Raw genomic sequence first — 27,178 nt, 5'->3', positions numbered from 1 at the left:
TAGTCTTTGGGATCTACAGTTGAGAAAACTAAAGCCCATAAAAGTTAAATAGTTTGCCAGAGATCAGTCAGGCTGCAAATGGCAGATACCGGTTTTTGAACCCGAGTCCAACTCTACCCCATATCATGTTTCCAATTTCTTGCAACCCTGAAATTTTGTTTCAACAGTGTTTTGGGGGGAAATGTGTTTTAAAAGTTAATAACTTTAAATATATAAAAGAAAGTAAAAATAATTCTTAAATTGTATAATTCTAACATAATATGAGTCAATGGGCTAATACTTGTTACACTATAATGTCAAAAGCTATGACTTAGGCTAAAATGAGGCTAAAAACAATCTATTTTTCATTCAGTTCACTGTTGCCTTCCCATGGTGTGAAGGGCTAACACTGGACAGTAGAATTCTCCAGCAAATGAATTTTCCTATGGTGTAGGGACCCAGGCTCACTCCAAAGGCAAAGTCAGAGATCCACAGGTGTTCTCCCCTAAGGTATGAGCCTCAGGATATCTGCACAGAGTTAGCACCAAAAAGCAAGGTGATAGATGCTGTCCACTGCCAGCCAACAGGACAGCTATAAGTCTATTCAGGGGAACTATGAGAGATTACAGGGTTACCAAGGAGCTGATGTTAGTTAGTCCACTCTACAATCACAAGGGTGCAGGGACAGGTGGTTAGAAAGGAATTTGTCTATATGAGTAAAAATGGAGGAAATGAACACCACATCTCTGTCATTTATCCAATCATCTAAGACTCTTGGTTACTACATGCTTTGGGAACTCAGAATGGTAATTGACAGACAGGCTTAATTAGCCATTCTGTTTCTGTTCTACAATATTTGCCAGTAATATTCATTCAACAACACCCTGCTGGCTGTGATAATATTGGTATGTTAATTCTATTACGATTAAGCTTTTAGCAGCCCCCAGCCTCTCCAAACAAAATGAGTGATCTATTTTCACTTAGATAAAGAAATCTTTCAATTCCAGTGAAGTTTGTCACTGGCTCAAAAAAAAAAAGTCTCCTTAATCCGTGAAATTACACCTGTCACAGTAATTTAACTTTATCACCACAACTTCATGAACCATGTTAAAATATCCAAAATACAAAAGCCATGTCTCTCAAGCTAATTAACAGGGCCACCTTTACATTTCTGAGATCAGTAGCTGATTTTAAGAGTAATTAAACAATATGCAAATGAGATAGAATATTCATAAACTCAATCGGTTCCTGAGGCAAGGCTCCTGTGGTAATATTTGAACACGCTCCATCCTGTATTCAATATTAACTTTATGAAAGCACCAATCAAAGTGAAACCCAAACCACCATCTCACCCAAAGGACCCTGAGTTATATTTTTTCATTTCACTTCTTCCAAAGCAAAGGACAAAAGTTAGGGTGTGGGTGCAGCTGGGTGGCACAGTAGATAGAGCTCTGGCCTTGGAGTCAGGAGGATCTGAGTTCAAATCTGTCCTCAGACACTTGACACTTACTATCTGTGTGACCCTAGGCAAGTCACTTAACCTTGATTGCCTCACCAAAAAGCAAAAAAACCCCAAAAAAGTTAGGGTGGGAACTAGAGAAGAAGGAAATGATAACTGCATGCCAAAGGGAACAGGATCTTACTTTTCAAAATTGTTAAACAAGATTTGATCCACCAAAAGGTAGCTTTAATTGTGGAGGTCAACTGGGGTTGCAGAGAACGGGTGATCAAATGTTTTTCCTTATGCTGAGTGTTTTTTGAACTGCCAGATTTAGTCTTTTTTTCTTGCTTGGTTTTGATGCTCTTTGTGTTACGAAAGAGAGAGCTCTGTGTTGCAAAGCAGGGAGCCTCCTTGGGGGGAGAAGTATGGTGCTGATGTCCAAAAAATTTATCAATAAAAGATTTTTGAAAGATAGGCGCCAACTCTGACGTGTCCTTGTTTTGGAGGTGGGGGTGGATGTAGTGCCTCATTTAATTGCAACCTTCAGTCATCGTGTTAGGGCTATGTCTGAGGAGGCAGATTTTTTTTTTAATGGTCTAAGTTCCTAGTAATTTTGTCCTTGTTAATATAGTTATGAAGTAGCTTGTGATTATGCTCACAGAAAATTAAAAAAAAAAGCCACTTCTCTAACAATGGCCTTGGTAGCAGGGAGGGTTGGGTTGAGATCCCAGCCCTGAATTAAGAAAGGTCACTCTCTCCCATATGACTCACAGAGCTGTCCTGTATCCTCATGTCACAAGCAAAGAGACACCGAGAAACACATGGACAGAGTTCAACCACAAGGCTTCATGAGAAATAAGATTAGATCCATCAAATGTAATCTTTAATGGAATAAAAATAAGAGGACAGTTAAAAGCAGGTTCCTGTCACACCTGTCTACCTGAATATTTTTTATTTGCACACAGCTGTTTGCATGTTGCCATTCTCCCTTGGACTTGGACCACCTTGAGAGCAGGGATCATCTTTTGTCATTTTTTTTTGTCCCCAGCACTTGACCCAGTGCTTGGAACATAGCAGACACTTAATAAAAGTTTAATGATAGATTAATTGACCAAAGTCTAGGGCTGGAGAGATAAAGACCACTAATTCTTCAGATCTGTTTTTCTCTCACTACTCTAGATCTGAGTGAGCATCTGCTGTTAAAAACCAAACCAAATTAAATCAAACAAAAAGCCCACCAGGTATATATGTCTCTCCTTGTCTGTTCAGAGATCACCTCTCATGGTCTTCCCTGGAGGCTTGGAATTTGAAGAAAGGAACCACAGATGTTGTTACCACTGACCACCATGGTCATGCTACTTTCCATCTGTTACAGGGATGACCCACTACCACCTCCCTCTTCTCCTTCTTCTCTCTCAGGACACTTAAACACTCCTACTCTCCAATTCTCTTCCCACATTAGATTATTATCTCACCAAGCTGGGGGCTTTTCAGCCAGCCCAAGCTTTGCCAGATGTTTGCTATATATTTTATCTGTATCTATCTATCTATCTATCTATCTATCTATCTATCTATCTAAAACCTTCACTTCTAAGTATATCCCTCCCCACCTCCCCCTAGCAAGCTATGTCTTATATAGAAATAAAAGAGAGAGAGAGAGAGAGAGAGAGAGAGAGAGAGAGAGAGAGAGAGAGAGAGAGAGTGATGGAGGGAGACAGAAAGATGGAGGAAGAGAGAGTGCCATGCAGCAAAACTAATCAACATATCAAATCTTTGACAGTATATGGAACAGCTGTCACCCATAGTCCACCACTTCTGGAAAGAGAAGTTAATGTATTTTCTCATCTCTTTTCCTTAGCCAAGCTTGATTATTACAGTTATGCAGCATTCAGTTTAATTTTCCTTACATCTTTTCCATTTATATATCTGTATTCACTGGGTATATTGTGTGCTTGGTTCTACCTCCTCTCTGCCCCCAATCCCTACCTACAATGGAATCTTCTTAGGGCAGGAGATGGGAGCAGTGCCCAGTATATAGTAGGTGCATATAGTAGCTAGCAATTATATAATGCTTTAAAATGTGTAAAGCTTAATAAATGTTTTCAGTTGGTTGATTAATTCATTGTAAAGGAAAATTTCTATAACGCTAAAACTGGAGTTAAATAAAATTTTTATTCAAATATGTATGGAAATATATATGTGTGTGTATGTATTTTTTTTTTTGGCTAGGCAATGGGGTTAAGTGACTTGCCCAGGGTCACACAACTAGTAAGTGTTATCTGTCTGAGGCCGGATTTGAACTCAGGTCCTCCTGAATCCAGGGCCAGTGCTCTATCCACTGCACCACCTAGCTGCCCCTGTGTGTGTGTGTATGTATATAGATGTGTGTATGTGTATATATATTTGTGTATGTATATATGTGTGTATGTATATATGTGTGTATGTGTATATATATATATATATGTGTGTGTGTATGTATATATATGTGTGTGTGTATATGTATACATATATGTGTGTGTATACATGCACATACACACACACACACACAAGTTTTACACAGTCACATCTCAACCAATAATCCCACTATGGTATTTTCCCTTTAAAATATATTAAAACAAAATTGCTGATAGAATGTGTCAGTTTCCATTTTGGTAATATATCATTTAACTGGAAAGATGTTTTCTTTAACTTTAATAATTTGGAACCAACATCATTCGTTGCATTTGAACTGAGTTTTATTGCATTTTAGTCCTATATTAATTTACGTTTTTATATTCATTGTGTTTATTGTTCTTTGGCTCAGCTTTCTTCTCTCTGGGTCAGTTCATATAAGTTTTCTCAAGTTTCATTGAATTTTCCAAATCTGTCCTTCCTTCCTGAACAATAATATCCCATTACATTCGTAGAGCACAATTTGTTCAGCCATTCCCCAATCGATGGACACATAATTTGTGCTGAGCTTTCTTTCGCTATGAAATAATCTTTTTTAAATGAAAAAAAATGCATTTTCTGAAAGAATGGCAAGGGATAAAGAAAACTGAGATCATACTCTGTAAGTGAATGGGGAACACAAAGATTCCTCTTCTCTTAATTTTCAAAAGAGAGCATAGTCCAGAAATACAAATTGAAACAATTTTGAGGTACTACCTTGTACCTACTAGATTGGCAAATAGGACAGAAAAGGAAAATGAGAAATGTTGGAGGGGATGTGGGGGAAATGAGTCATTAATGCACTATTGGAGTTGTGAACTCATTCAACCATTCTGCAGAGCAATTTGAAACCATGCCCAAAGGGTTATAAAGCCATGTCTACCCTAGCAATACTACTACTACTAGGTCTGTATCCCAAAAGAGATAAAAAAGGAAAAGGACCTATATTACAAAAATATTTATTACAGCTCTTTTCTGGAGGCAAAGAATTGGAAACTGAGGAGATGCTCATCAAATGGGGAATGGCTGAACAAATTGTGCGATGTGATTGTGACAGAATACTATTGTACTATAAAAAACAATGAGCAGGATGCTCTCAGAAAAACCTGGACTCACATGAACTGATGCAAAGAGAAATGCACTGTGTACAAAGCAACAGTAATATTTTAAGATGATCAGCTGTGAATAACTTAGCTATTCTCATCAACACAATAATCCAAGACAACTCTGAAAGACTTATGAAGAAAAATGCTATCCATCACCAGAGAAAGAACTGATGGTGTCTTAATACAGATTGAAGCATACTTTTTTACTTTATTTTTCTTCAGGGTTTTTTTTTTTGGTCTATGTTTTCTTTCACAACATGACTAATATGGAAATGTTTTGCATGACTGCACATGTATAACCTATATCAAATTGCTTTCCTTCTCAATGGGGAATAGGGAAGGAGCAAGGGAGAGAGTTTGGAACTCAGAGTTTTTAAAACGAATGTTAAAAATTGTTTTTACATGTAACTGGGGAAAAATAAAATACTAAATAAAAAAAATAAAGAAATAGAGCATAGTCTGAGGATATCCAAGTGGTTAGAGGCAATAATATGATTGTCTATTCAGGGCCATTAAAAGGAAGTCCTGCCAAGACTGGAGGGAACCAAATTAAAAAGACAAGAACATCCTAGCAACAAAGGACATTTGGCTGGGGACACTTGAAGACATATACGTTGAATTCAAATAAGTGTCAGAGCTCTCAACAAAAACACTCATTTCTTAAGTATGTATAAGCTACCACTGGCAGTTTTCCTCTCTTTTCTTCAAACCTGACTAGGAAGGAAGGGACATCACTCATGGGCTGAAATTTCACATGAAAAAGAAACCATGATGTTTATAAATGTCCAAATCCCTTTCCTCTGGACTCTAATGTAAATGATGAAATATCTCATATCAGAAGTAGAGAAGGAACAAAGGTCAGTGCATAATAGATTTAACAATGAAAGGGATCTTAGAGGCCATGAAGTCCAACCCTTTCATTTCATACATGAGGAAAATGAGCCCCAAAGAGGATGAGTAATTAGGCCAGGACAACATAGCTAATAAGTTGTCTGAGACAGAATTTGAAGCCAAGTCTTCCTGACTCCTGTACTAACGCTCTATGGTCTAAACACTAGTTCATAATGCCTCTAAGAAGACAGGGGAAAACATCAATTGGATTCCTCCTCCCTCACTTTCAAATTACCCCTCTTCTCACAAGAAGCATAGTTTCCTCAATTTAAAAATAAGGGGACAGCTAGGTGGTGCAGTGCATAGAGCACTGGCCCGAAGTCAGGAGAACCTGAGTTCAAATCCAGTCTCAGACCAAACACTTGACACTAACTAGCTGTGTGACCCTGGGCAAGCCACTCAACCCCAATTGCCTGAAAAATAAAAAGTTAGATGTAACAAATAACACCAGTCTGCATAATGCTTTAAGAGTTTTAAATTTCTTTTCTCACCACAGCTCTGAGAGGTGAACACTGCAAGAAATATTTACATTTTACAAATGAGGTAACTGAGGCCCAGAGAAAGGAAATGCCTTGACGAGGCCTAAAACTAGTATCTGGAAAGTGCAAGAATTGAACCCAGATCTTCTAAGCCTAAGTCCCAAATCTTTCCACTAAACCATATGTCCCAAATGTATCTCTGATGTTGATTCTCTCCCTGTGAGTACTTAGAAAGTCATGGAGTTATTTATCAGGTAAATCCATCCAACATCTATTGAGCATTAGGTATTGTACAAACTACCAGGGTTATAAAAATATAAAACAAGCAAAAAATGGAAAACAAAAGAACAGTCTCTGCCCTCCAGAAATTTTCAAGAAACAAGACAAATACACAAATAATTATGATACAAAGTAGAATGACGTTGGGCAGCTAGGTGGCATAGTGGATGGAGTGCCAGTCAGGAAGAGCTGAGTTCAAATCTAACCTCAGACACTTCCTAGCTGTGTGACTCTAGGCAAGTCACTTAACCCTGTTTGCCTCAGTTTCCTCATCTACAAAATGAGCTGGAGAAGGAAATGGTAAAACATTCTAGTATCTTTGCCAAGAAAACCCCAAATGGGGTCACGAAGAGTTGAACATGACTGAAAAAATAACTGAAAAACAGAATGATATTGGAATAGGTGAGAAGTACAAAGGGAAATGATAATAATTTCAAGAGGGAAGCAACCATATTCAGGAGGAGAGATAAGAGAAGGTTCCATGGAAGACAGCTGAGTAAAAGACACCAAGGGAAAAATGTCAACTGGTAGAAATGTTGAAGGATGGTGCTCCAAACACAGGAGACGGTTTTAGCAAATGTATAGTAACTGGAGTGGGTAGGACAAGGTATAGAAAGGGTGAATAGTGCAATTTAATCGATGCATAGAGTGCCTGTTGGGTGAGCTGAGATAAGGCTGAAAAGGTAGAGAGGCTTAATCTGGAATGCCAAATTAAGGAGTCTATAGTTTATCCCATAGGCAATGAGGTGCCACTAAAGGGGGAAATTTCATTTAAACCACATAGCAATGGGGCCCAAACACTGAGGATAGAAAAACTGCCTCTAATTTCCCAAAAAGAAGAAATAATATGAAATTCTGTTGCTCTCTTCTTCTACCCTTGCAGTGGTTATAATAAGGGCGTTTTTGATACATCTTTAGGAATTGTTGATTTAAGGATATCTAGAAGGTTTGGGGAATGAGTCCTTCTCAAAACCCTTATGAGGAAGGATAAAATATTAATCAAAATGTTCTCATATTTTTCAGACATTTAGTCTTACATGTAAGCCTTTGGGGTATGATAAATGGATCCCCACACATGCACACACCCTGAATTCTCCCTAAGGGTAAGGAACATTTCATTTTTATCCTTGTATCCTTGGTGACTAACATGGTACCTTGAATGCTGTAGGCATTTAACTAATATCTTTTATACCTAATCAAACCCACTATCCTACTGAGCATCTCACATCCACGGGTTCAGGATCAAGATTGATAGTGGAAGGAATAGAGACAGGTAATTAGTGAGAGTAGTTAGTTCTGCTCTCCTCTTCCCCCAAATTTTGTTTTTGCTGTAGATATTATTTGATTTGACTTAACTATTGTGCCCCTCCTACACCCAATAGAATGTAAGATCCTTGCAAGCTGGGAATTCTTCAAATGTTTTTCTTCTTTTGCCCCAGTACAGACTCATAGATCTGGAGCTGAAAGGGACCTCTGGGATCATCTAATCTAATCGTTTCATCTTACAGATGAGAAAACTGGGACTCAAAGAGGTTGCCCACTTCCATGATCATGTTGGTGTTATTGTTGCTGAATTGTTTCAGTCATTTCCAACTCTTCCTGACCCCATTTCCTGACAAAGATAGTGGAGTGGGGGGCAGCTAGGTGGCACAGTGGATAGAGCTCCAGTCTTGAAGTCAGGAGGACCTGAGTTCAAATCTGGCCTCAGACACTTGACACGTACTAGTTGTGTGACCTTGGGCAAGTCACTTAACCCTGATTGCCTAGCAAAAACACAAACACAAACACAAACTAAAACAAAGATAGTGGAGTGGTTTGCCATTTCATTCTCCAGGTCATTTTGCAGATGAGGAAACTGAATCAGACAGGGTTAAGTGACTTGCCCAGGGTCACACAGCTAGTAAGTGTCTGAGGCTGGATTTCAACTCATGAAGATGAGTCCTCCTGATTCCAAGCCCAATAATCATGAGCTATGGAATTACTTGATCTGACTAAGCTTTTGATCACTTCTTTTTTCCTTCTTGCTCCCATCTCTAATCCTGTTCTCCATTCTCACCCTGACCTCCAATCCTTCCACCCTTTCTCAATTCTTTCTCAGGCCAGCTCCCTTTTACAAGTACTCTCACTCCTTTCTAGCACTTAGCACAGTGCCTGGCATATAGTAACTACTTAAATGTTTACTGATTGTTTCCCTAACTCAACCATTTGGTGGACCAGTTCAGCTCTACACCTTCCCCCCAATTCCAGCTCCTTGTTTCCTTACTGTATTGCCAATCATGTCTTGCCAAGCCCCAACCTTTGATTCTTCTCACCATCTGCTACTTTCCCGCCTCTTCTAGAACTGTTGAACAGAACTGGAGAAAATTGTAAAACTACTCTGGATGGCCCAACTACAAACGCATGTTGTATAATCTCAACTGGGACCACACTGAAGCAAGGCAACCGCTTAATGACACCCCAATCGATTCACTAGCCCATTCACCACAATCTCTCCCTCTCTTCTGCTTGTTGCCCTACTGCCTATAGACGCAATTGTTTCCACATTTTTTAAATTTAAAAAACAACCTTCATAACCTTCCTTGCTAGCCATCATGCTATATCTCACCCCTTTGGTGGCTAACTTTTTTGAGAAAAATCATCTATTATCGACACCTTCACCTTCTTTCCTCTTACTCCCTCCTAATCCCTCTGCAAACCATTTTCTGACCTCATCATTCACCTGAAAGTGTCCTCTCAGGTGTTATTAATGATCTCTTAACTGTCACATCTAGTGACATCTCTCCAATCCTTATCCTTCTCTATCTCTCTAAAGCCACTGATCCCTTTCATCCCCCTTTTCTCTTGGAAATTCTTTCCCTCTCTAGGTTTTCATGATGCTGCTTTCTCCTTGTTCTCAGTCTCCTTTGCCGGATCTTAGTCCAGGTTATACTCACTAAACGTGGGTGCCCCCAACATCCTCTCCTTAACTATCTTCTCCCCTTATACTTTTTCAAGTACCTTGATTGACTCCACCTCCATTAGCCCCCTTTTCCCTCTGCCTGGAGAGTGGAGTAACAAAGTCTTCTCCGTGTCTTCCTACATAGAGGACAGAATCTGGACTCCCAGCTCACTCCAATTAGTATCTGCTGCTCTGCCTGGTTTCACCTCAGCAGCACAAGATTCCTGTCCCCACCTGCCAAGTATCCTCTGGCATCCTCCCTCCCTCCCGGCTCTCTTTCCTGCCCCCTTTTGTGTTTCGTCTTCTCCCATTATGTTGTATATTGTAAGCTCCTTATGGCAGGAACTCTCTTGTTTATTACTTGTATCCCCAGTTCTTAGCATAGTGCCTAGCACATAATAGGTGCTTAATTTTGATTGGACTGGAGTATGCACATAGTTGTTTGCATGTTGTATCCTCCATTAGTGTGACAATTAAAAACGGTTCTAGAGACATCGTTTCTGGGTAATTTAATCATTTTATTAATAAAGCCAGCAGGTTATTAATAAAAGGATGGTCTCTGGCCTTCTCTCTTAGACCAAAGACAATCACGGTGGCAGGCTCACAGATTACATATCCTTCAAAGCAGTGAGGGGCTGCTGGTGATAGAGAAATTATCTCTACTCAGACCACAGCAGCCTTGGGCTATCTAGGCCAGGGGTGGGGAATCTGCAGCTTCAAGGCCACATGTGGCCCTCTAGGTCCTCAAGTGTGGTCCTTAGACTGAATCCAAACTTCACAGAACAAATCCCCTTAATAAAAGGATTTGTTCTGTAAAACTGGGATTCAGTCAAAAGGCCACACCCAAGGACCACATGTGGCCTCAGGCCCACAGGTTCCCCACACCTGATCTAGACAAAAGGATTTGTCTCCACCAAAACTAGAGTAGAACACAATGGGCTTTCCCACCCTAAATTAAATTCCTTGCTTGGTTGGGTGAGGTCTGACCAAGATTGAGGAAAGTCAATGTAATCTCATTATCAATAATGACTTTCAAGAAAACAGAACTTTTTTAAATGAGGAGTTTAGAAACAGGGGAGACCTCTGAATGTCCTCAAGATATTGGTTACTGATAATCATTTCTCTCATTAGAATGTGAACTCCGCCAGGGCATTTGCCTTTCTGCATATCCCAGGTGCTTACTACAGTGTCTGACACATAGTAGGCACTTAATTAAATACTTGTTGATTGAAGACTGATACACTTGGTAAGAGACAGGATTTGCATATATGTCCTCTGACTCAGGAGTGAATGGTCTTTCCCCTATACAGTTCTATATACACAACAGGTAGTTAATAACTGTTTGATGAATTGAATTAGACATCTAATTGTGCATGATATAAATGAAAGGGTTACAGCCTGTCCTGTGGAATGGTAACCTCATTATTACCAATAGAATGTGAGCTCCTAGAGAGTATGATGTGCTTCATCTTTGTCTGTGTATTCCTTAGGTGCTAGCACAATGCCTAAAACATGAAAGGTGCTTAATAAATGCCTGTTATTGATTTACTGATTAATAAAATGAGCCTTGGATTTAGAGTCAGGGTTCAAGTCCTAGCTTGAGTTCAATCTCCACAACATACAATGTGGATGAACTTGGCAAATCTCTGGCTCTCCGTTTTTTGTTGTTGTTTTTTTAATAAAGGGATTTCATTAGATAACCTTTACAAGTATTTTTCCATCTCTAAATGCATCTCTGTAGATGCTCCTTGAATCCATCCCTTAGTCTGGAAAGTGGGGCTTTCCCTTCTGTCCCAGGAAGACATCACTGGTTGCTGCTTCAACAGCTCTTTACTGTTCTATACCCTCAAGGTCTGAAAGAGTTAATTCAGAAAAGAGGATATACTTCAAGTGAAGCCTTTCTAGATTTCTGTGGCCCCTCTCTGTATCCCCTAACTGTTAGTGTTTTCTCCCTCCTCAAATTATCTGGCATTGATTTATCTGTATGCGTGTTATATTGTCCCCAGTGGAATGTAAGCCCCTAGAGGGTAGGAACTATTTTATTTCTGCCTTTGCATCCCTAGCAGCTAGTACAGGACCTGACATATGAAAGGCCCTTAATGTATGTATGTTGAATTAAATTGAGTCAATAAGCTATACGATTTAATAGCTAGAGGCTGTAGCCATTACTTACAGGAGTGATCACACTCAGGTAATAACGAAATTAAATCTATCCTGCAAACAAGAATGGGGGGAGGAGTGTCCACAATTTTATCCTAGCAACAACAGCACATTATACTCAGAGGATTATTACATTAAATTACTTAGAAACCACCTGATTCAACCACCTTATTTTATAGGTGGAGAAAACTGAGACCCAAGGAGGTTATATGGCTCACCCTAGGTCATAGAGTTAGGAGGCATCAGAGGTACCAGTTAAAAGGGGCTTCAGAAGTCATGTAGTCCAACCAACTCATTTTAGAAATGAGGAAACTGAGGTTCAGAGTGGTTGTGTGCCTTGCTGAAGATCTGACACAGGTAGGAAACAACAGAACTAAGATATGATTTCATTTTCTCACACTCCAAATTCAATGTTCTTTTATGAAATTATATTGCTTCCCTTTAGGAATTATGCTTTGCTACTCAACCTTAAATGATTTTAGAAGGAAACAGAAACCAAAAATTAGGATTCCCTAAAATAAAATATCTGGCCAAACCAGGAATTTGATCCATCAGCCCAAATGGCACATGGGGAGATGGCCATCTCCTCCAGGAAGTCTGTAATAACCTTCCCTGCCCCCCCTACCTCACAAAGCATTTTGTTAATAAATGGTCATATATTGATTTTTTATTGAAGGCTCCCTACTTAAACCCATCACTTGGAAACAAATATGGCATTGACAGTCTGTGTTGTAATCACAAGACAGGGTTAAACAAAGTGCTCCTGGCCTGCTCACCATCACTCCTCCCTCCTTTCCCTATCACTTAGTTTGCTCTTCAGGGCCTCCTTAAGGCTGGAGTCACATTATATTTCCTAACCACACTATTCCAGGCTGAAGGTCTATTAGAATTCAGGAACAGAATTACATTGTCTGTGTTGTCTAGAGAAATATTACCCTAGCCTAGGAGATGCAGAAATCTATTTCTACAATCTCGTCGCATTGACTCCATCTTGGAGACCTTGACTCTGGCAGAGCCTGCCTGTTCCCTGTGGAGTCCCACTAGGCATCTGAGATGCAGTGAGGTTCATGGGTTCAATCATGGCCAGGCTAGATATCTACTAGGCACCCTGAGAACATCATTTATCAAGTTACTTCACAGGTAATAGAGATACGGTAGAGCTTTTATTTCTATAGAGAGTGAATCAAAATCTCCTCTCTATTCCCTATGGTAGGTGATAAGTAGTGTATTGTCAACAAATCTTTGCACACGAACACAAATTTCACACATCAATTTCAATAAACATTGCGAATTCCCAGTATGAGAACTGTTATCTCCCCATGCACATCACAACCCATCCATGACTTAGGTGGTGGAGAATTATATCAGTATAAGAAGAATTGAATTTGGGTTCTGAGGACCTGGTTTCAAGGCCAGATCCTGCCACTTACTACCTATGTACCCTTGGGCAATCATTTAACCTCTCCGGGCCTGTTTCCCCCTCTCTAAAATGAAGAGGTTAGAATTACTACATAAAAGTAGTAAGCTTAGCACAGTGACTGGCACGCTGTTGTTGTTCAGTTATTTTTCAGGTGTATCTGACTCTTCATGGCTCCATCTGGGCTTTTCTTGGCCAAGAATACTGGAGTAGTTAGCCATTTCCTACTCCAGCTCATTTTACAGATGAGGAAACTGAGGCAAACAGGATTAAGTAACCTGTCCAGGGTCACACAGCTGGTAAGTGTCTGAGTGCATAGAAGGCATTTAATAAATGTGACCTTAAGGAGTTTCCTCTAGGTACATTAGAGATTAATTTAATCACCCAGGGTCGTACAAGTAGGATCACAGAATCAGAGGGTTAGTGCTGGAAGGCATATTATAAGCCATCAGTCCAAACCTGTCCTTTTATAAATGAGGAAGCTGAGGCTCTGAAGAGATTAAGTGAATTATTTGTGATGACATGGGTAGTGAATGGCAGAGCCAGGATTCTGGCAGGTCTTCCTGAATCCAAGGCCAGAATTCCATTCATCTTATCAGAGGGACACCAGAAACACAGAGCTATTACATGATAACATATGGCAGCGTGCCACAGAAGATAGAGACGTGACCCAAAGTCAAAAAGTTCTGAGTTCAAGTCACGTCTTTGATGCATAATCAGTAGGTACTCACTTAATTTCTCAGTGCCCCCAGACAAATCCTCTATGAATATCATTTACAAAATAATTACAAGTCTCCATTGATCAATGGAATTTTCCTTACATAGAGTTCCCTTCACCTATGAAATTTCAAGTCTGATTAAAAAAAAAAGTGGCCATAGCCAAATATACTTAGCATATATTGTTTTAGTCTATATGAACATGTTTAGGAGAGATGCCCAGATACCTTTTAATCTGCCATATGTGAGATGGATTGAAACAGCAATTGTGTCTAGTAAAAGAGTAACCCTGGGACCACATAAAGCCCACTGAACATGAAAGATTCTTTGGGATTACACATGGCATGGGGCTCTGGCCCAAGAGATAACCTCCATCTTTAAGAAGTCCATTGTGAATAATAGCTCACCCTTGGTGAATGAAGGAGATTATCCATCTTATTGCTATGTTTTTGCATTATCACCAGAGGAGGAAAGTATACGGTGATAGAAATGCATATTTGGACAGGATCCGGCAAAGAAATGAAAAAAAAAAAAGGAGATGAAGTAAACATCAGTGGATTTAAATGTGCATGATGCACATTGGGACTTACTTGTTCTCAGAAGTAGTAGATTTCCTCTGACACACATATTTCCCCGTATAATCCACACTCTCTTTAACATCCCATAAGTGTGGGTTGCTGGCTCGAACACCAATAATATTCATACCTTTCTTTACCTTCGCCCTGTTGGGGAAGAAATAGGAATATTTCTGAGATGAGACAGACATGTGGCTGACAATAATTCATGGATGATATTGGACCTCACTGCCTATGGATGTAAGACCAGCTGAAGCAGTCACATAAACAGGATCAACCCAAATATTAATGCTTGGTAAAGGGGAAAGGATGTTGGACATGGAGTCCAAGAGACTTGATTTAAATCCTGCTGCTGACATTTGTGTGGACCTAGATCAAATACTTACCTTCTCTGAGACTCAATTTCCTTATTTATATATTTTTAAAAAGAGGGGGGGGAATGTTTGTTTAACTATAATAGCTAGTATTTATATAGTGCTCTAAGTCTGAGAAGAACTTTACCAATAATAGCTCATTTGATCCTCACAAAGGCCCCAGGGAGAAAAGCGATATTATTATTCCTCTTTTACAGATAAGCAAACTGAGGCTAAGTGACTTGAAGCCAAATTTGAATTCAGGTCTGCCTGACTCTAGGTCCAGGGCTCTTTCTACCACTATGCCACCAGTTGCCTCAAGAATAGAAGTAGAAATGTTATTATTCCTAAATGACAGAAGCAAGACCTGGGACTTAAAGGGTAATATGAATTACCCTAGGTCACACAGTTAATAAACACCAGGAGGAATTAGAACTCAGGTTTCTTGCCTCCAAGTCCAGTGCTCTTTGCAAATGTGAGCTTTCCAGATGATAATAGTTTGATTACAGTTATAGTCCTGTAGATAGAATCATAGCATATTAGAGCTAGAAGGTATCTATCCATCATTTTGACAAGTCTTTAATTACACTATTAAGGGGAATGTGTAGAACATTAAAAAAAAAACTAAATGATAATACCAGGTACAAGTACTTCTGCCACCTCAAGAAAAATATTTTTAAAAAGAATTTTTATAGATAACTTTATCTTTTGTATAGAGGATATACTCATCCCTCCCCATCGAAACCTACCCCACTTTAACTCTATTTATAACAAAGAAAGGTAGTTAAGAAAAATAATCAACACGATGACCACATCTGACAATTTCCATGATATACTGACTTGTGGTGCCACCTTATAGATGGCTGAGAGGAGTAGGGTTCATTATCTGTTCCCAAGGACCATCATTGGTTTTTTAATTGCTCAGAGTTCTACTTCCTTTAGAGATGACAGAGAGAGAGAGTGCAAGCAAGAGAGAGACAGGGAGACAGAGAGACAGAGACAGAGAAATGGAGAGAGAGACACACACACACAAAGAAAGAGACAGAGAGAGGGACAGAGGGAGGGAGAGAGGAAGGAAGGAAGGAAGGAAGGAAGGAAGGAAGGAAGGAAGGAAGGAAGGAAGGAAGGAAGGAAGGAAGGAAAAAGGATGGTTTTCTTAATGTATCCTTTAGAAACTGGAATAAAACTCAAAGAATGATGCCATTAAAATATCTGATAATAATTTTTTGGTAAAAGACCTCTGCTTACAACTGAAGTTATATCTGTCTGTTACAATCCACTCAGGATTCTTTGTCCAAATGAATGAACCAACCCAGTGAAATTGGAATCTACTGGTAAATCATGTAGTATCTTTTTAACTTTTTTTTCCCTTTATTAATTACTTAATTTTTCATTTTCAACATTCACTTCCACAAGATTTTGAGTTCCAAATTTTCTCCCTATCTCTCTCCTACACCCCTCTCCTACCCACACCCCAAGATGGCATGCATTCTGAATAACCCTTCGGCCAATCTGCCCTCCCTTCTATCACCCCCTCCTTCTCTTATCCCCTTTCCCTTCTATTTTCCTATAGGGCAGGATAGATTTCTATAACCCATTTGACTGTATATTTTATTCCCCAGTTGCATGTAAAAACAATTTTTAACAATCATTTTTAAAACTTTGAGTTCCAAATTCTCCCCCTTCCTCCCTCCTCTTCTGGTTCTAGAATATCAGAGCAGTTTTCCTTGATAATTTCTTGAAAGATGATATCTAAGCACTTTTTTTGATAATGGTTTTCTGGTAGTCCAATAATTTTTAAATTATCTCTCCTGGATCTATTTTCCAGGTCAGTTGTTTTTTCCAATGAGATAGTTCACATTGTCTTCTATTTTTTGTTCATTCTTTTAGTTTTGTTTTATAATTTCTTGATTTCTCATAGAGTCAATTAGCTTCCATTTGCTCCATTCTAATATTTAAGGAATTATTTTCTTTGGTGAGCTTTTGGACCTCCTTTTCCATTCGATCAGTTCTGCTTTTTAAGTCATTCTCCTCATTGGCTTTTTGGACCTCTTTTGCCATTTGGATTACTCTATTTTATAAAGTGTTATTTTCTTCGTTATTTTTTGGATTTCCTTTAGCAAGCTGTTGACTCAATTTTCATTATTTTCTTGTATCCGTCTAATTTCTCTTTCAAAACTTTTCCTCTACTTCTCTTACTCGCTGCTCAAAATCCTTTATGAGAGGGGGTGGAGCCAAGATGGTGGAGTGAAAGTAGTGACTTACTTGAGCTCTCCCACTAAGCCCTCCAAATATCTGTACAAAATGACTCTAAACAAATTATAGAGTAGCAGAACCCACAAAAAGACAGAGTGAAACAAATTTCCAGTCCAACAGCTCCAGGATGGTTGATTGGAAAAGTCTATTATGCCTGACTGAGAAAGGAACGTAGTTCAGTGTGGGAGTGCAGAAAAAGACCAGGCCTCAATGAACCTTGAGCAGGCTTGAGAGGACTCAACCACGGGCAGCTATGGCACTTTCCTGACTTCTCAACCCACAAACACCAAAGACAACTTAGAAGGTCAGTAGGAAATGTCTGTGACCGCGATGAGAGAGAAGCTAAGTCCCAGCCCCAGTGACAGCACAGCCCTAGGGTGGCAGCTGCTACTGGCTCACCTCCCAAAAGAGATCCCCAAAGGAAAACTCCTAGGAATATTGTAGCCAAATTCCAGAGTTCCCAGGTCAAGGAAAAAATATTACAAGCAGCCAGAAAGAAACAATTCAAGTATTGTGGAAACACAATCAGGATAACACAAGATTTAGCAGATTGTACATTAAGGGACCAGAGGGCTTGGAATATGATATTCTGGAGGTCAAAACAGATAGGATTACAGCCAAGAATCACCCTGCCCCAGCAAAACTGAGTGTAATCCTTCAGGGGGGAAAATGGAAATTCAGTGAAATAGAGGACTTTCAAGCATTCTTAATGAAAAGACCAGAGCTGAATAGAAAATTTGGCTTTCAAATGCAAGACTCAAGAGAAACATGAAGAGGTAAACAGGAAAGAGAAATCATAAGGGACTTATTAAAGTTGAACTGTTCACACTCCTCCATGGAAAGATGATATGTGTAACTCATGAGGCCTTTGTCACTATTAGGGTAGTTGGAGGGGAAAAAATTTATATGGATAGATGGATAGATAGATAGATAGATAGATAGATAGATAGAGATGGATGGATGGATGGATGGATGGATGGATGGTTAGAGGGCACAGGATGAGTTGAAGATGAAGGGGTGATATCTGGAAAATAAAATTAAAGGGTGAGAGAAGATTATACTGGGAAAAGGAGAAAGAGATAGGTAGAATGGGGTAAATTATTTCACAAAGAACAGACAAGAAAAGGCTTTTTACAGTGGAAGGGAAGCGGGATAAGGTGAGAAGGAATGAGTGAATCTTATTCTCATCAGGTTTGGCTTAAGGAGGGATTATCATACACACTCAATTGGGTATGAAATCTATCTTACCCTGTAGGAAAATAAGGGAGAAAATGTGGGAGGGGATAATCAGAAGCAAACACTTCAGAGGAGGGATAGGGTCAAAAGAGAGAATAGAATAAATGTGTCATTTTAGGATGAACGGAAATACAGTTAGTTTGCTACAACATGGCCACTATGGAAGTGTTTGGCATGACTACACATGTATAACCTGTATTGAGTTGCTTGCCTTCTCAATGAGGGTGGGTGGGGAGGGAGGAGAGGAGAAAATTTGGAATCCAAAGTTTTAAAAACAAATGTTAAAAATTGTTTTCACATGCACTGGGAAATAAGATATACAGGCAATGGGGTATAGAAATCTAACCTGCCCTACAGGAAAATAGAAGGGGAAGGGGATAAGAGAAGGAGGGGAGATAGAAGGGAGGACAGATTAGGGGAAGGGGTATTCATAATGCACACTGTCTTGGGGTGGGCAGAGGGACAAGATGGGGAGAAAATCTGGAACTCAAAATCTTGTGGAAGTGAATGTTGAAAACTAAAATTAAATAAATAAAAATAAATAAATAAAACTTTTCAATTTAATTTAAAAATATCCTTTTTGAGCTCTTCCATGGCCTGGGACCAATTAGTATTTTTCTTGGAGGCTTTGGATATAGGAGTTTTGATTTTGGTGTCTTCTGGTCATATTTTTTTTTATCTTCTTTGTCAGCAAAGTGAGATTCTATAATATGAAAAGGTTTTTTGTTTTTTTTTTTTTTTGCTAGGGACCTGTAAATTTTAAGTTCTTCCAACGTGGTACAATCAAGGGTGAGGTGTTTACTACTTTTCTGGCCTGTGCTCTGGTTGTGAATGACCACAAGCCTTCTTTTCTGCCTTGGAACTGTGAGGAGGATTCCGTCTCCAGCACCATCACAAGCTCCACCACGCCAGTGCTCCTCCTTGCCCCAGGACTATGACCCAGAACTGTGACCCAGATCCAAGCACAGCCAAATCAAAAGAATCCTGCCTCAGTGCCAGCAAAGAGATCCCTGCAATCCTTCTCTGATCAGCCACTTGATCTTCACACCATCTGTGGGTCAAGAGCTCCAGAAGCAACCACAGCCACTACGGCCACCTGGGGCTATGCTACGGCCAGGGCTAGTCTGTGCTCCTCTCTCACCCAGGTCTCACAGACTTTTCTCACTGGCCTTGTAAGTTGTCTTTGTTGTTTGTGGGTTGAGAAGTCTGGAAACCACCACAGCTGCCCATGATTCAGTCTTCTGAGGCCTGCACACAGGTTTGCTCTGGCTCCGTCTTTGCCTGCATGGTCCCCACTAAACTGTCCTCCTCTCCCAGCCCAAAGCAACAGACCTTTCCTATCAACCATCCAGGCTGTCTTGGTCTGGAAATTTGTTTCACTTTGTCTTTTTGTGGGTTCTGCTGCTCTAGAATTTGTTTAGAGTCATTTTTATGGGTATTTAGAGGGATTTGGGGAGAGAGCTCAAGCAAGACACTGCTTTTGCTCTGCCATCTTTGCTCTGCTCTTTTTTTTTAACTTTTTTCCATCTACTTAGTCAATAAGCATTTAGTAAGCACCTATTATATACCAGGCACTATGCTAAGTGCTGTTGCTGCTGCTGCTTGTCCTTCTTTCTCCAAGAGGACCATGACATCAGGGAGGTGATGCCATGACATGCAAATTAATTGGATTTCAGTGAGGGAGGGCTGTGCAAAGTCACCAGCCTTGCTTAAGTGCTGGGGATACAAAGAAAAGCAAAAGAGTCATTACCCTGGAGGAGCTCACAATCTAATGGGGGAAACAAGATGAAATGATATGGTTATTAGTCAGATTACAGAAAGTTGAGGAAAATAAGAAGAAAAATGGAAACATTGATTGCAGATGGCCTTCTCAAGGAATTTCAGCCTTCTTGAGGAATTTAGCCACAAAAGGGAGAACATGGGACAATGACTAGCCAAGTTGGATAGATGAAGTGAGGCTGTTTAAGGATGGGAGATGCATAGGTATGTATGTAGGCAGTAGGGGAGCAACCTGTAGACAAGGTAAATGAGAGTGTGAAGGTAAGGAAGAGTAAGGGGCAATCTACTGAAGAAGAAGGATCATTTAAATGTGAAGGATTTACTTTGGCGAGAATGGTCACCTCAACATGTGATACATGAGTGCTGGAGAAGATAATGGCAAAAGGCATCTGGGTGATGAAATAAAGAGGAGAGGAGAAGAGGGAGCTCTCAGTGAATGACTTCATTTTTTTCAGATAAATATGAGGTGAAGTTCTCATCTGAGAGGGAAAGGGGAGAGAAAGCCATAGGAGGTTTGAAGAGTAATGAAAAGGTTTGAAAAAACTGTTGTAGTAAGTGGGATAGTGAATCAATTAGGGAACAGCAAAGTGATTGCCTTGCTGAAGTGAGGGCCTAGTTGAAATTACATAAGACAAATTAGTGGTCGGTTCATTCAGTATGGTTTTGTGATTTTCTCCAGCTTTTTTCAGCATCGCTGAAGTAAAAATGAAGGACACAGATGGTGAGAATAATTCAAGGCTCAGGAATGTCAGGGAAAGATCATTGATGGGATAAGAGGCCAAGGTATTTAAAAGAAGAGGGCAGTGTAGAGTTGAAAGGACTTATCTAGTGTCAAGATATGGAAGAAGAGAGCATAGCCAGTGAAAGAATGATAGCCTGAAGAAGAATGGAAAGCTCAAGCATTTCAAAGTCATGTTGAGGTTGAAGAACAGTGTTCAAGGCTGCAGGGCAGAGGGAGAAATGAAATGACAATAGATTGTAATCAGATTAGGGAATTTCTGAGCTAATGAACATGGAAGTAGTACCAAGTTGGAGGATGGCAAGACCAGGGGTGTGAACATCTCTATGTAGCTGAGATGGGGTGAAAGAGAAGGCTATGGGAAATAAATTGAGGAACTAGGAGGTTAGTCTGTTAGAGCAGGAGGAAGGTTCTACTGTTTTCTGGGATATAAGAACCCACAATGTCAGATTTATATAAGGTGATTGAAGGCTTTTTATTCCATACCAGAAGAGTTAGAGAATGAGGGGGTGAGAGAGAGAGAAAGGGAGGAAAAGGTTCCATGTGCATCTACATCATGTCCAGAGAAATGCTGCTGCTGCTACTAATCTCCCCCTAACATCAACCAACCACCACTATCAATACCACCAAAAACCAATAACAAAAAACAGCCAACTACTATTACTATGACACCAGCAGCAGCAACAACAATTACTACTACTACTATGACTACTACTACTACTACTACATTATATAATTCATTGTGTTTTAATTCAACAAGAATTTCTTAAGTACAGTAGATAGAGCACCTTCCCTGGATTCAGGAGGACCTGAGTTCAAATATGGCCTCAGACACATAACACTCACTAGCTGTGTGACTCTGGGCAAGTCACTTAACCCCATTGCCAAGAAAGAAAGAAAGAAAGAAAGAAAGAAAGAAAGAAAGAAAGAAAGAAAGAAAGAAAGAAAGAAAGAAAGAAAGAAAGAAAGAAAGAAAGAAAGAAAGAAAGAAAGAAAGAAAGAAAGAAAGAAAGAAAGAAAGAAAGAAAGAAAGAAAGAAAGAAAGAAAACAAAAGAAAAGAAGAAGAATTCATTAAGTACATAAAATATATAAGATAGTCTACCAGACCAAGTGTAATGCATACCATCCAATTCAGAGACAGAAATGGGGCAGTTTCTGTCCACAAAGAGTTTAAATTCTACTGGTCAACTGAACGTATTCAGAAGAGAAAACAAGATATTTAAGGTGGGAGTGAGGACACACTGCTGGGGGCATCAGGAAAAGCTTCCAGCATGGATCTATCTCCAAAAACGGTAAGGATTATAAGAGGGGGGAAAGCATTTAAACAACTCAGAAAATACTCAGATCGACCTTATCTCACTTGATCCACACAAAAGTCCTATGAAGTACCTGTTGCAAATATATTATCTGAATTTTAGATGTGGCAGCTAAAGCTCAGATGTGTTGAGTGACTTACCCAAAATCACACAGCAAGTAAGTTCCAGAGTTAAAATTTGAATGCAGATCTTCTCCTAACTCCAGGTCCTGAACTTATTCTACTAAATCCATGTGTCAGAGAAGACTGTATATCAACATTCAATGGCACCAATTATAAAGTTAGCAAAACTAGTTTGGTTTCCAACATAGTGTGTGCAGGCAACAGACCGTGTTTCTACAGGGTGGACTTGTCTTCTCTTATCCTTTAGGGAAATGGGCAGTTATCCAAAGGAATATGCAGACAGATGAAAGAGAACCCAGGTGGGGATCTGGTGTAAAGCCATTTCCTGTTTGGGGCGTGGCTCCCTATAGTAGTACTTCAGACTGCTCAGTCTAACATTCGAGGGCCATCAGGATTTAGCACCAGCCTTTCTATTCAGTCTTTAGTTCTCCTCCAGTTAGTGGGCACTGTGACCAACTGTAATACACACACTATCCAATAGCGGAGGGTACAGATAAGGTAGATATGTTAGACATCTGTCTGTCTGTACATGAGGATCAGACATACCGTGAAACAACTTTGAGATCATCCCACTGAAATATGTTTAATAGAAACAAGAGAGTCAGTGTATCATTTTGTAAAACTTAGATAAGAGAGAGCAAAAGAAGGTTAAGAAAGAGATGTAGATCTGGACAGTAGTACTGGAACTACTATGGTAAATTTGTAATATCTGTAAATATGCATCTGTTTGTCGATCTATCTATCTACCTGTCTACATTTCTCTCTCTCTCTCTCTCTCTCTCTCTCTCTCTCTCTCTCTCTCTCTCTCTCTCTCTCTCCCCCCCAAATCTACCTACCTACCTACATATCTATCTACATGTCTACCTTTCTACCTATATATCTATCAACATATCTACCTATCTACGTATCTATCCATCTATCTATCTATCTATCCATCTTCTATCCAGCTATTTATCTATCTCAGACTGGATCTTCCTATATCAGCCATACTGGTCCCACTCTGATTAGCAGGACAACTTTGACCTTCTCTGTTTCTGATTTTTGTCCACTTCACTCCTCTTTAAGTAACCCAATGGGTCCTCACTCTTAGGTACACAGAATATTAATTCTGAACTTGCTATGGATACCTGATTGGATTACATATTTCAGCTCAGAGTTCCTGAGTTTGAAAGATCCATCACTCTCATTCAGCCTCCCTCATATCAGGGATTACATGTACATGTCACCATGCAGAGTGACATACAAACATATATATATATATATATATATATATATATATATATATATATATATAATGTACATATATATGCTATACACGGTAGCAATTCATGATTTCATATGCAACACTTTTCCCGTTCTTTGTATAGGAGGAAATGTTCATGTTTGTAGGCATTTTTTAAGCTCATGATGATAAAAAGGAAATGTTAACTAGTATTTATATAGAGATTTAAGGTTTCAAAGTGCTTCACATATATTAACTCATTTGATCCTCAAAACAACCCTATGGGATGGGTGCTATTATTACCCCCATTTTACAGATGAAAAAAAACTGAGGCTGAAAGAGTGTGATTTTCCCAGGGTCATACAGCTAGCAAGCGTCTGAGGCTGAATTCCAATTCAAGTTTCCTTGATGCCAAATCTAGCACTATCCACTGTGCCACTTGGTGATCCTCCTTTTGGCAGTGAGTGACTGGGGACTGAAGCTATGTGCTGATAAGGAGTTTTGTACTTATTTTCAGAGACAAAAGTACAGATAATGAAGCCAGAAATAAGTCTGCATAAACCAGGGTCAAACACCTCCTCCCATGGCCCTTTTGGAGCATTGCTCTTGACTGACTTTGAAATAGGTCACAATCCAGGATGGAATGAACCTTGTATCTTTGAAAAGTTTAAAGAGCCATCAGAAGGCAGAAGGTAATAAGCATTTATTAAGTACCTTCTACAAGGAATTGTGATAAGTGCCTTATAAATATTATCTCACTTAAATCTCCCAATTCTGTGAGACAGGTGATATGTTGTCATCCCATTTTATAACAGACGAACCTGAGACAGAATTCTTCAGGGTCACACAGAGAGTATGTGTCTAAAGTCAAATTTGAACTCAGATCTTCTTTACTCCAGGCCCAGCACTCCATCTACTGTGCTGCCTAGCTGCCCCATAAGTTCCTACATGAGTTACTCACAACTTTGAATTTTAAGCCCACTTTCCTGAAGGACTAAGTGTGTACCAATGGAAAAGTGAACTTCTTATCTATAGAATTTAAAAATAAAATAACTTCTGCCCTTGTTATATGGCCTCAGCACATACCCTTTTGTAAAAAACAAATTGATATCAACTAATTAACAGATATTATGGGAGCACTTTGGATAGGGACTTGTGAGCAAAAACATTAGAAACTGAAAATGCCTTAGACTTACCCCTAGAAACCTGAGAAGAAAAATAGCTAGCCACACTCTGGGATTTAGAGCCACCCATGTCAGGGATATAGTCTTTTTGAGGATGTTATGTTTGTTAATTTATCTGTCTCCTCTCTATCACAGAATACATGCTCCCTCATTTCTCCCTTTGTGTCTAAAGCATTTAATACAGTACCTTGCAAATGGCCAGCACTTCATACATGTTTGTGGAATTGAATTAAATTATGTCATGTATTTTTAAATTGGATTGGGTTGTAATAACATCATTAGAGTTAGTTTTATCAACCAACAAGTTTTCATCATAATAACAGGCTAGAATGAAAAGATTTAGAGTCAGAGTATAATGGGTTCAAATCTTGGTTTAGTCTCTTAATGACCCTGCATAAGATCACTGAGAGCAATAACATTAGAAACTGAAAATGCCTTAGGGTTACCCCCTGGAAACCTAAGGAGAGAAAGAGCTATCCACCCTACAAGGTCTAGGACAACTCATGTGATAGGACGCAAGGATGTAGCCCTTTGGGATAGGGTAGGAGAACTTCAACAAAGCCCTTTACCTTTCTGTCTTAGTTTCCTCAGCTATTAACTGAGGTGACTGGACCATATGTTTTCCAAGGTCCTTCTCAGCTGAAAAGCTATGGCTCTACAAACCTGGATTCCTGACCTCTGAACTATGGGTGGCAAAATCTGTGAATGGCTAAGGCTGATGAGAGAAGCACACACAATTCAGCTTCCCTATGTGTGAACCAAATGTTAATTTCCTTTTTTTTGTTGTTTTGTTTATGACAAGTGAGTTACTCACATTCGTTAATGGAAGTTTTATAACCTACTTGTGGGGCAATAAATACAGGTTATGCTGACAGCTTCATTACTCAGAAATAAACACAGCACTTGAATACAAAAGATAACTTTACTCTAAGCTTATATTTTAACAATGCCTCTTTCTTGGTGCAGAAGAGCTCTCCATAATTTCCCCCAGAGAGTAGGTACATGCTATGGATGTGTAAATGCAAAACCTGCCCAGTCAGAGGGCTTACTCCATTTTTGAAGTGATGATTCAACATATACTATCCTATAATACAAGTAGAATGAATATCCAAGAAACCACATTCTGAAACCTGGATCACCAAGTACTCCACTTTTCCTCTTTGCCATCCTTGAGGTTATTAGGAACAAGGACACAAATCCTCCATTCCTAAAATAGACTAGCACCAATTCCTGGAATCTTAGCGTTTCTCTAGTCTAACTAATACCTCTCAGGCACAAAACATCAAACCAGGATTCATGTTTTCACTCAAATCCATCTAACCACCAATCTCCTCCATTTCAATTGAAGGCACCACCATTCTTATCAGTCAAGTTTGCAACCTTGGAGTCTTCCTTGACTTTGTGCCTTCCTTCAGACCCCATATTCAACCAGGTCTCAAGTTTTGACCATTCTGACTAAAATCACAAGATCATGAATTTAGAGACAGAAGGGATCCCTCAGGCCAATGTCCTCATTTAACAGATGAGGGAACCAAAGCCCAGAGAGAGAAAGTGACCTACTTGGCAGCTAAGTGACATAGTGGATAGAATGTTGGAGTTGGAGTTGGAGTTACAAAGACCTAGGTTCAAATCCTGTTCAAATCAAGAGTTGACTCTTAGACTCTTAGTAGCTATATGACCCCGGGCAAGTCTTTCTCCCTTTTCACCCTAAATATGTTGCATTTATATAATAAAGAAACATATACGTATAGTTATTCATCATCATCATCATCCTTATTATCATTAAATGTTACACAGGTGAAAAGTAACTGAACTAGAATTGAACTCTGGACATCTGACTTCACCTCTAGTATTCTCTGCTGTGTGACACTGTCTCTCCCCAGAAACATTTCTTGTATCTGTCCCCTGTTTTCAGCTCAAGTCTCTTCTGTGTTTCAGGTCCTCATTATGGCATACTTGGACTACTAATAATTATTACATTATATTTTGTTATACAATATTATATATTATATATAATGCATATATTGTTATGTTATGTTATGTTATGTTATGTTATGTTATGTATGTTATGTTATGCTATGCTATGCTATGTTATGTTATGTTATGTTATGTTATGTTATGTTATGTTATGTTATGTTATGTTATGTTATGTTATAATTGGTTTCCCTATCTGTAGCCTCTTGTCTTCCTAATCCATGCTCTACCCAGTGGCTTTAACCATGTCATTTCCTCTACTCAAAATATAAATGGCCCAGGGGCAGCTAGGTGGCACAGTGGATAGAGCATCAGCCCTGAAGCCAGGAGGACCTGAGTTCAAATATGGCCTCAGACCAAACACTTGACACTTACTAGCTGTGTGACCCTGGACAAGTCACTGAACCCCAACTTAAAAAAATTTAAAAAAATATATCAATGGCTCCTTATTTCATGTAGTATAATGTACAAAATCCTTAGCATTTTAAGCCTTCCACAACCTGCCTCCCATCATGTCATACTGCTCCCCTTCATACACCAGCTAAACTGGCATGATAGCCATTCTTTATACCCAGCATTCTGTC

The 27,178-nt window shown here is 39.4% G+C and overlaps 1 protein-coding gene across 1 annotated transcript in view; it reads right to left on the bottom strand.

The window, feature by feature from the left end:
* TMEM132D (transmembrane protein 132D) overlaps window positions 1–27,178 on the bottom strand; it is a 940,028-nt gene that overhangs the window by 505,812 nt on the left and 407,038 nt on the right. Inside the window, exon 3 of the mRNA XM_021004381.2 lies at window positions 14,428–14,559. Coding sequence (XP_020860040.1) covers window positions 14,428–14,559 — 132 coding nt within the window. The remainder of the gene's footprint in view (window positions 1–14,427; window positions 14,560–27,178) is intronic.

The sequence above is a fragment of the Phascolarctos cinereus genome, unplaced genomic scaffold (assembly GCF_003287225.1).
Source record: "Phascolarctos cinereus isolate Bilbo 61053 unplaced genomic scaffold, phaCin_HiC Scaffold_4;HRSCAF=312, whole genome shotgun sequence".
In the NCBI taxonomy this organism is placed as follows: Eukaryota; Metazoa; Chordata; class Mammalia; order Diprotodontia; family Phascolarctidae; genus Phascolarctos; species Phascolarctos cinereus.
Note: the sequence above shows the minus strand (reverse complement) of the source record. Positions and strands in the feature narration are given on the sequence as shown.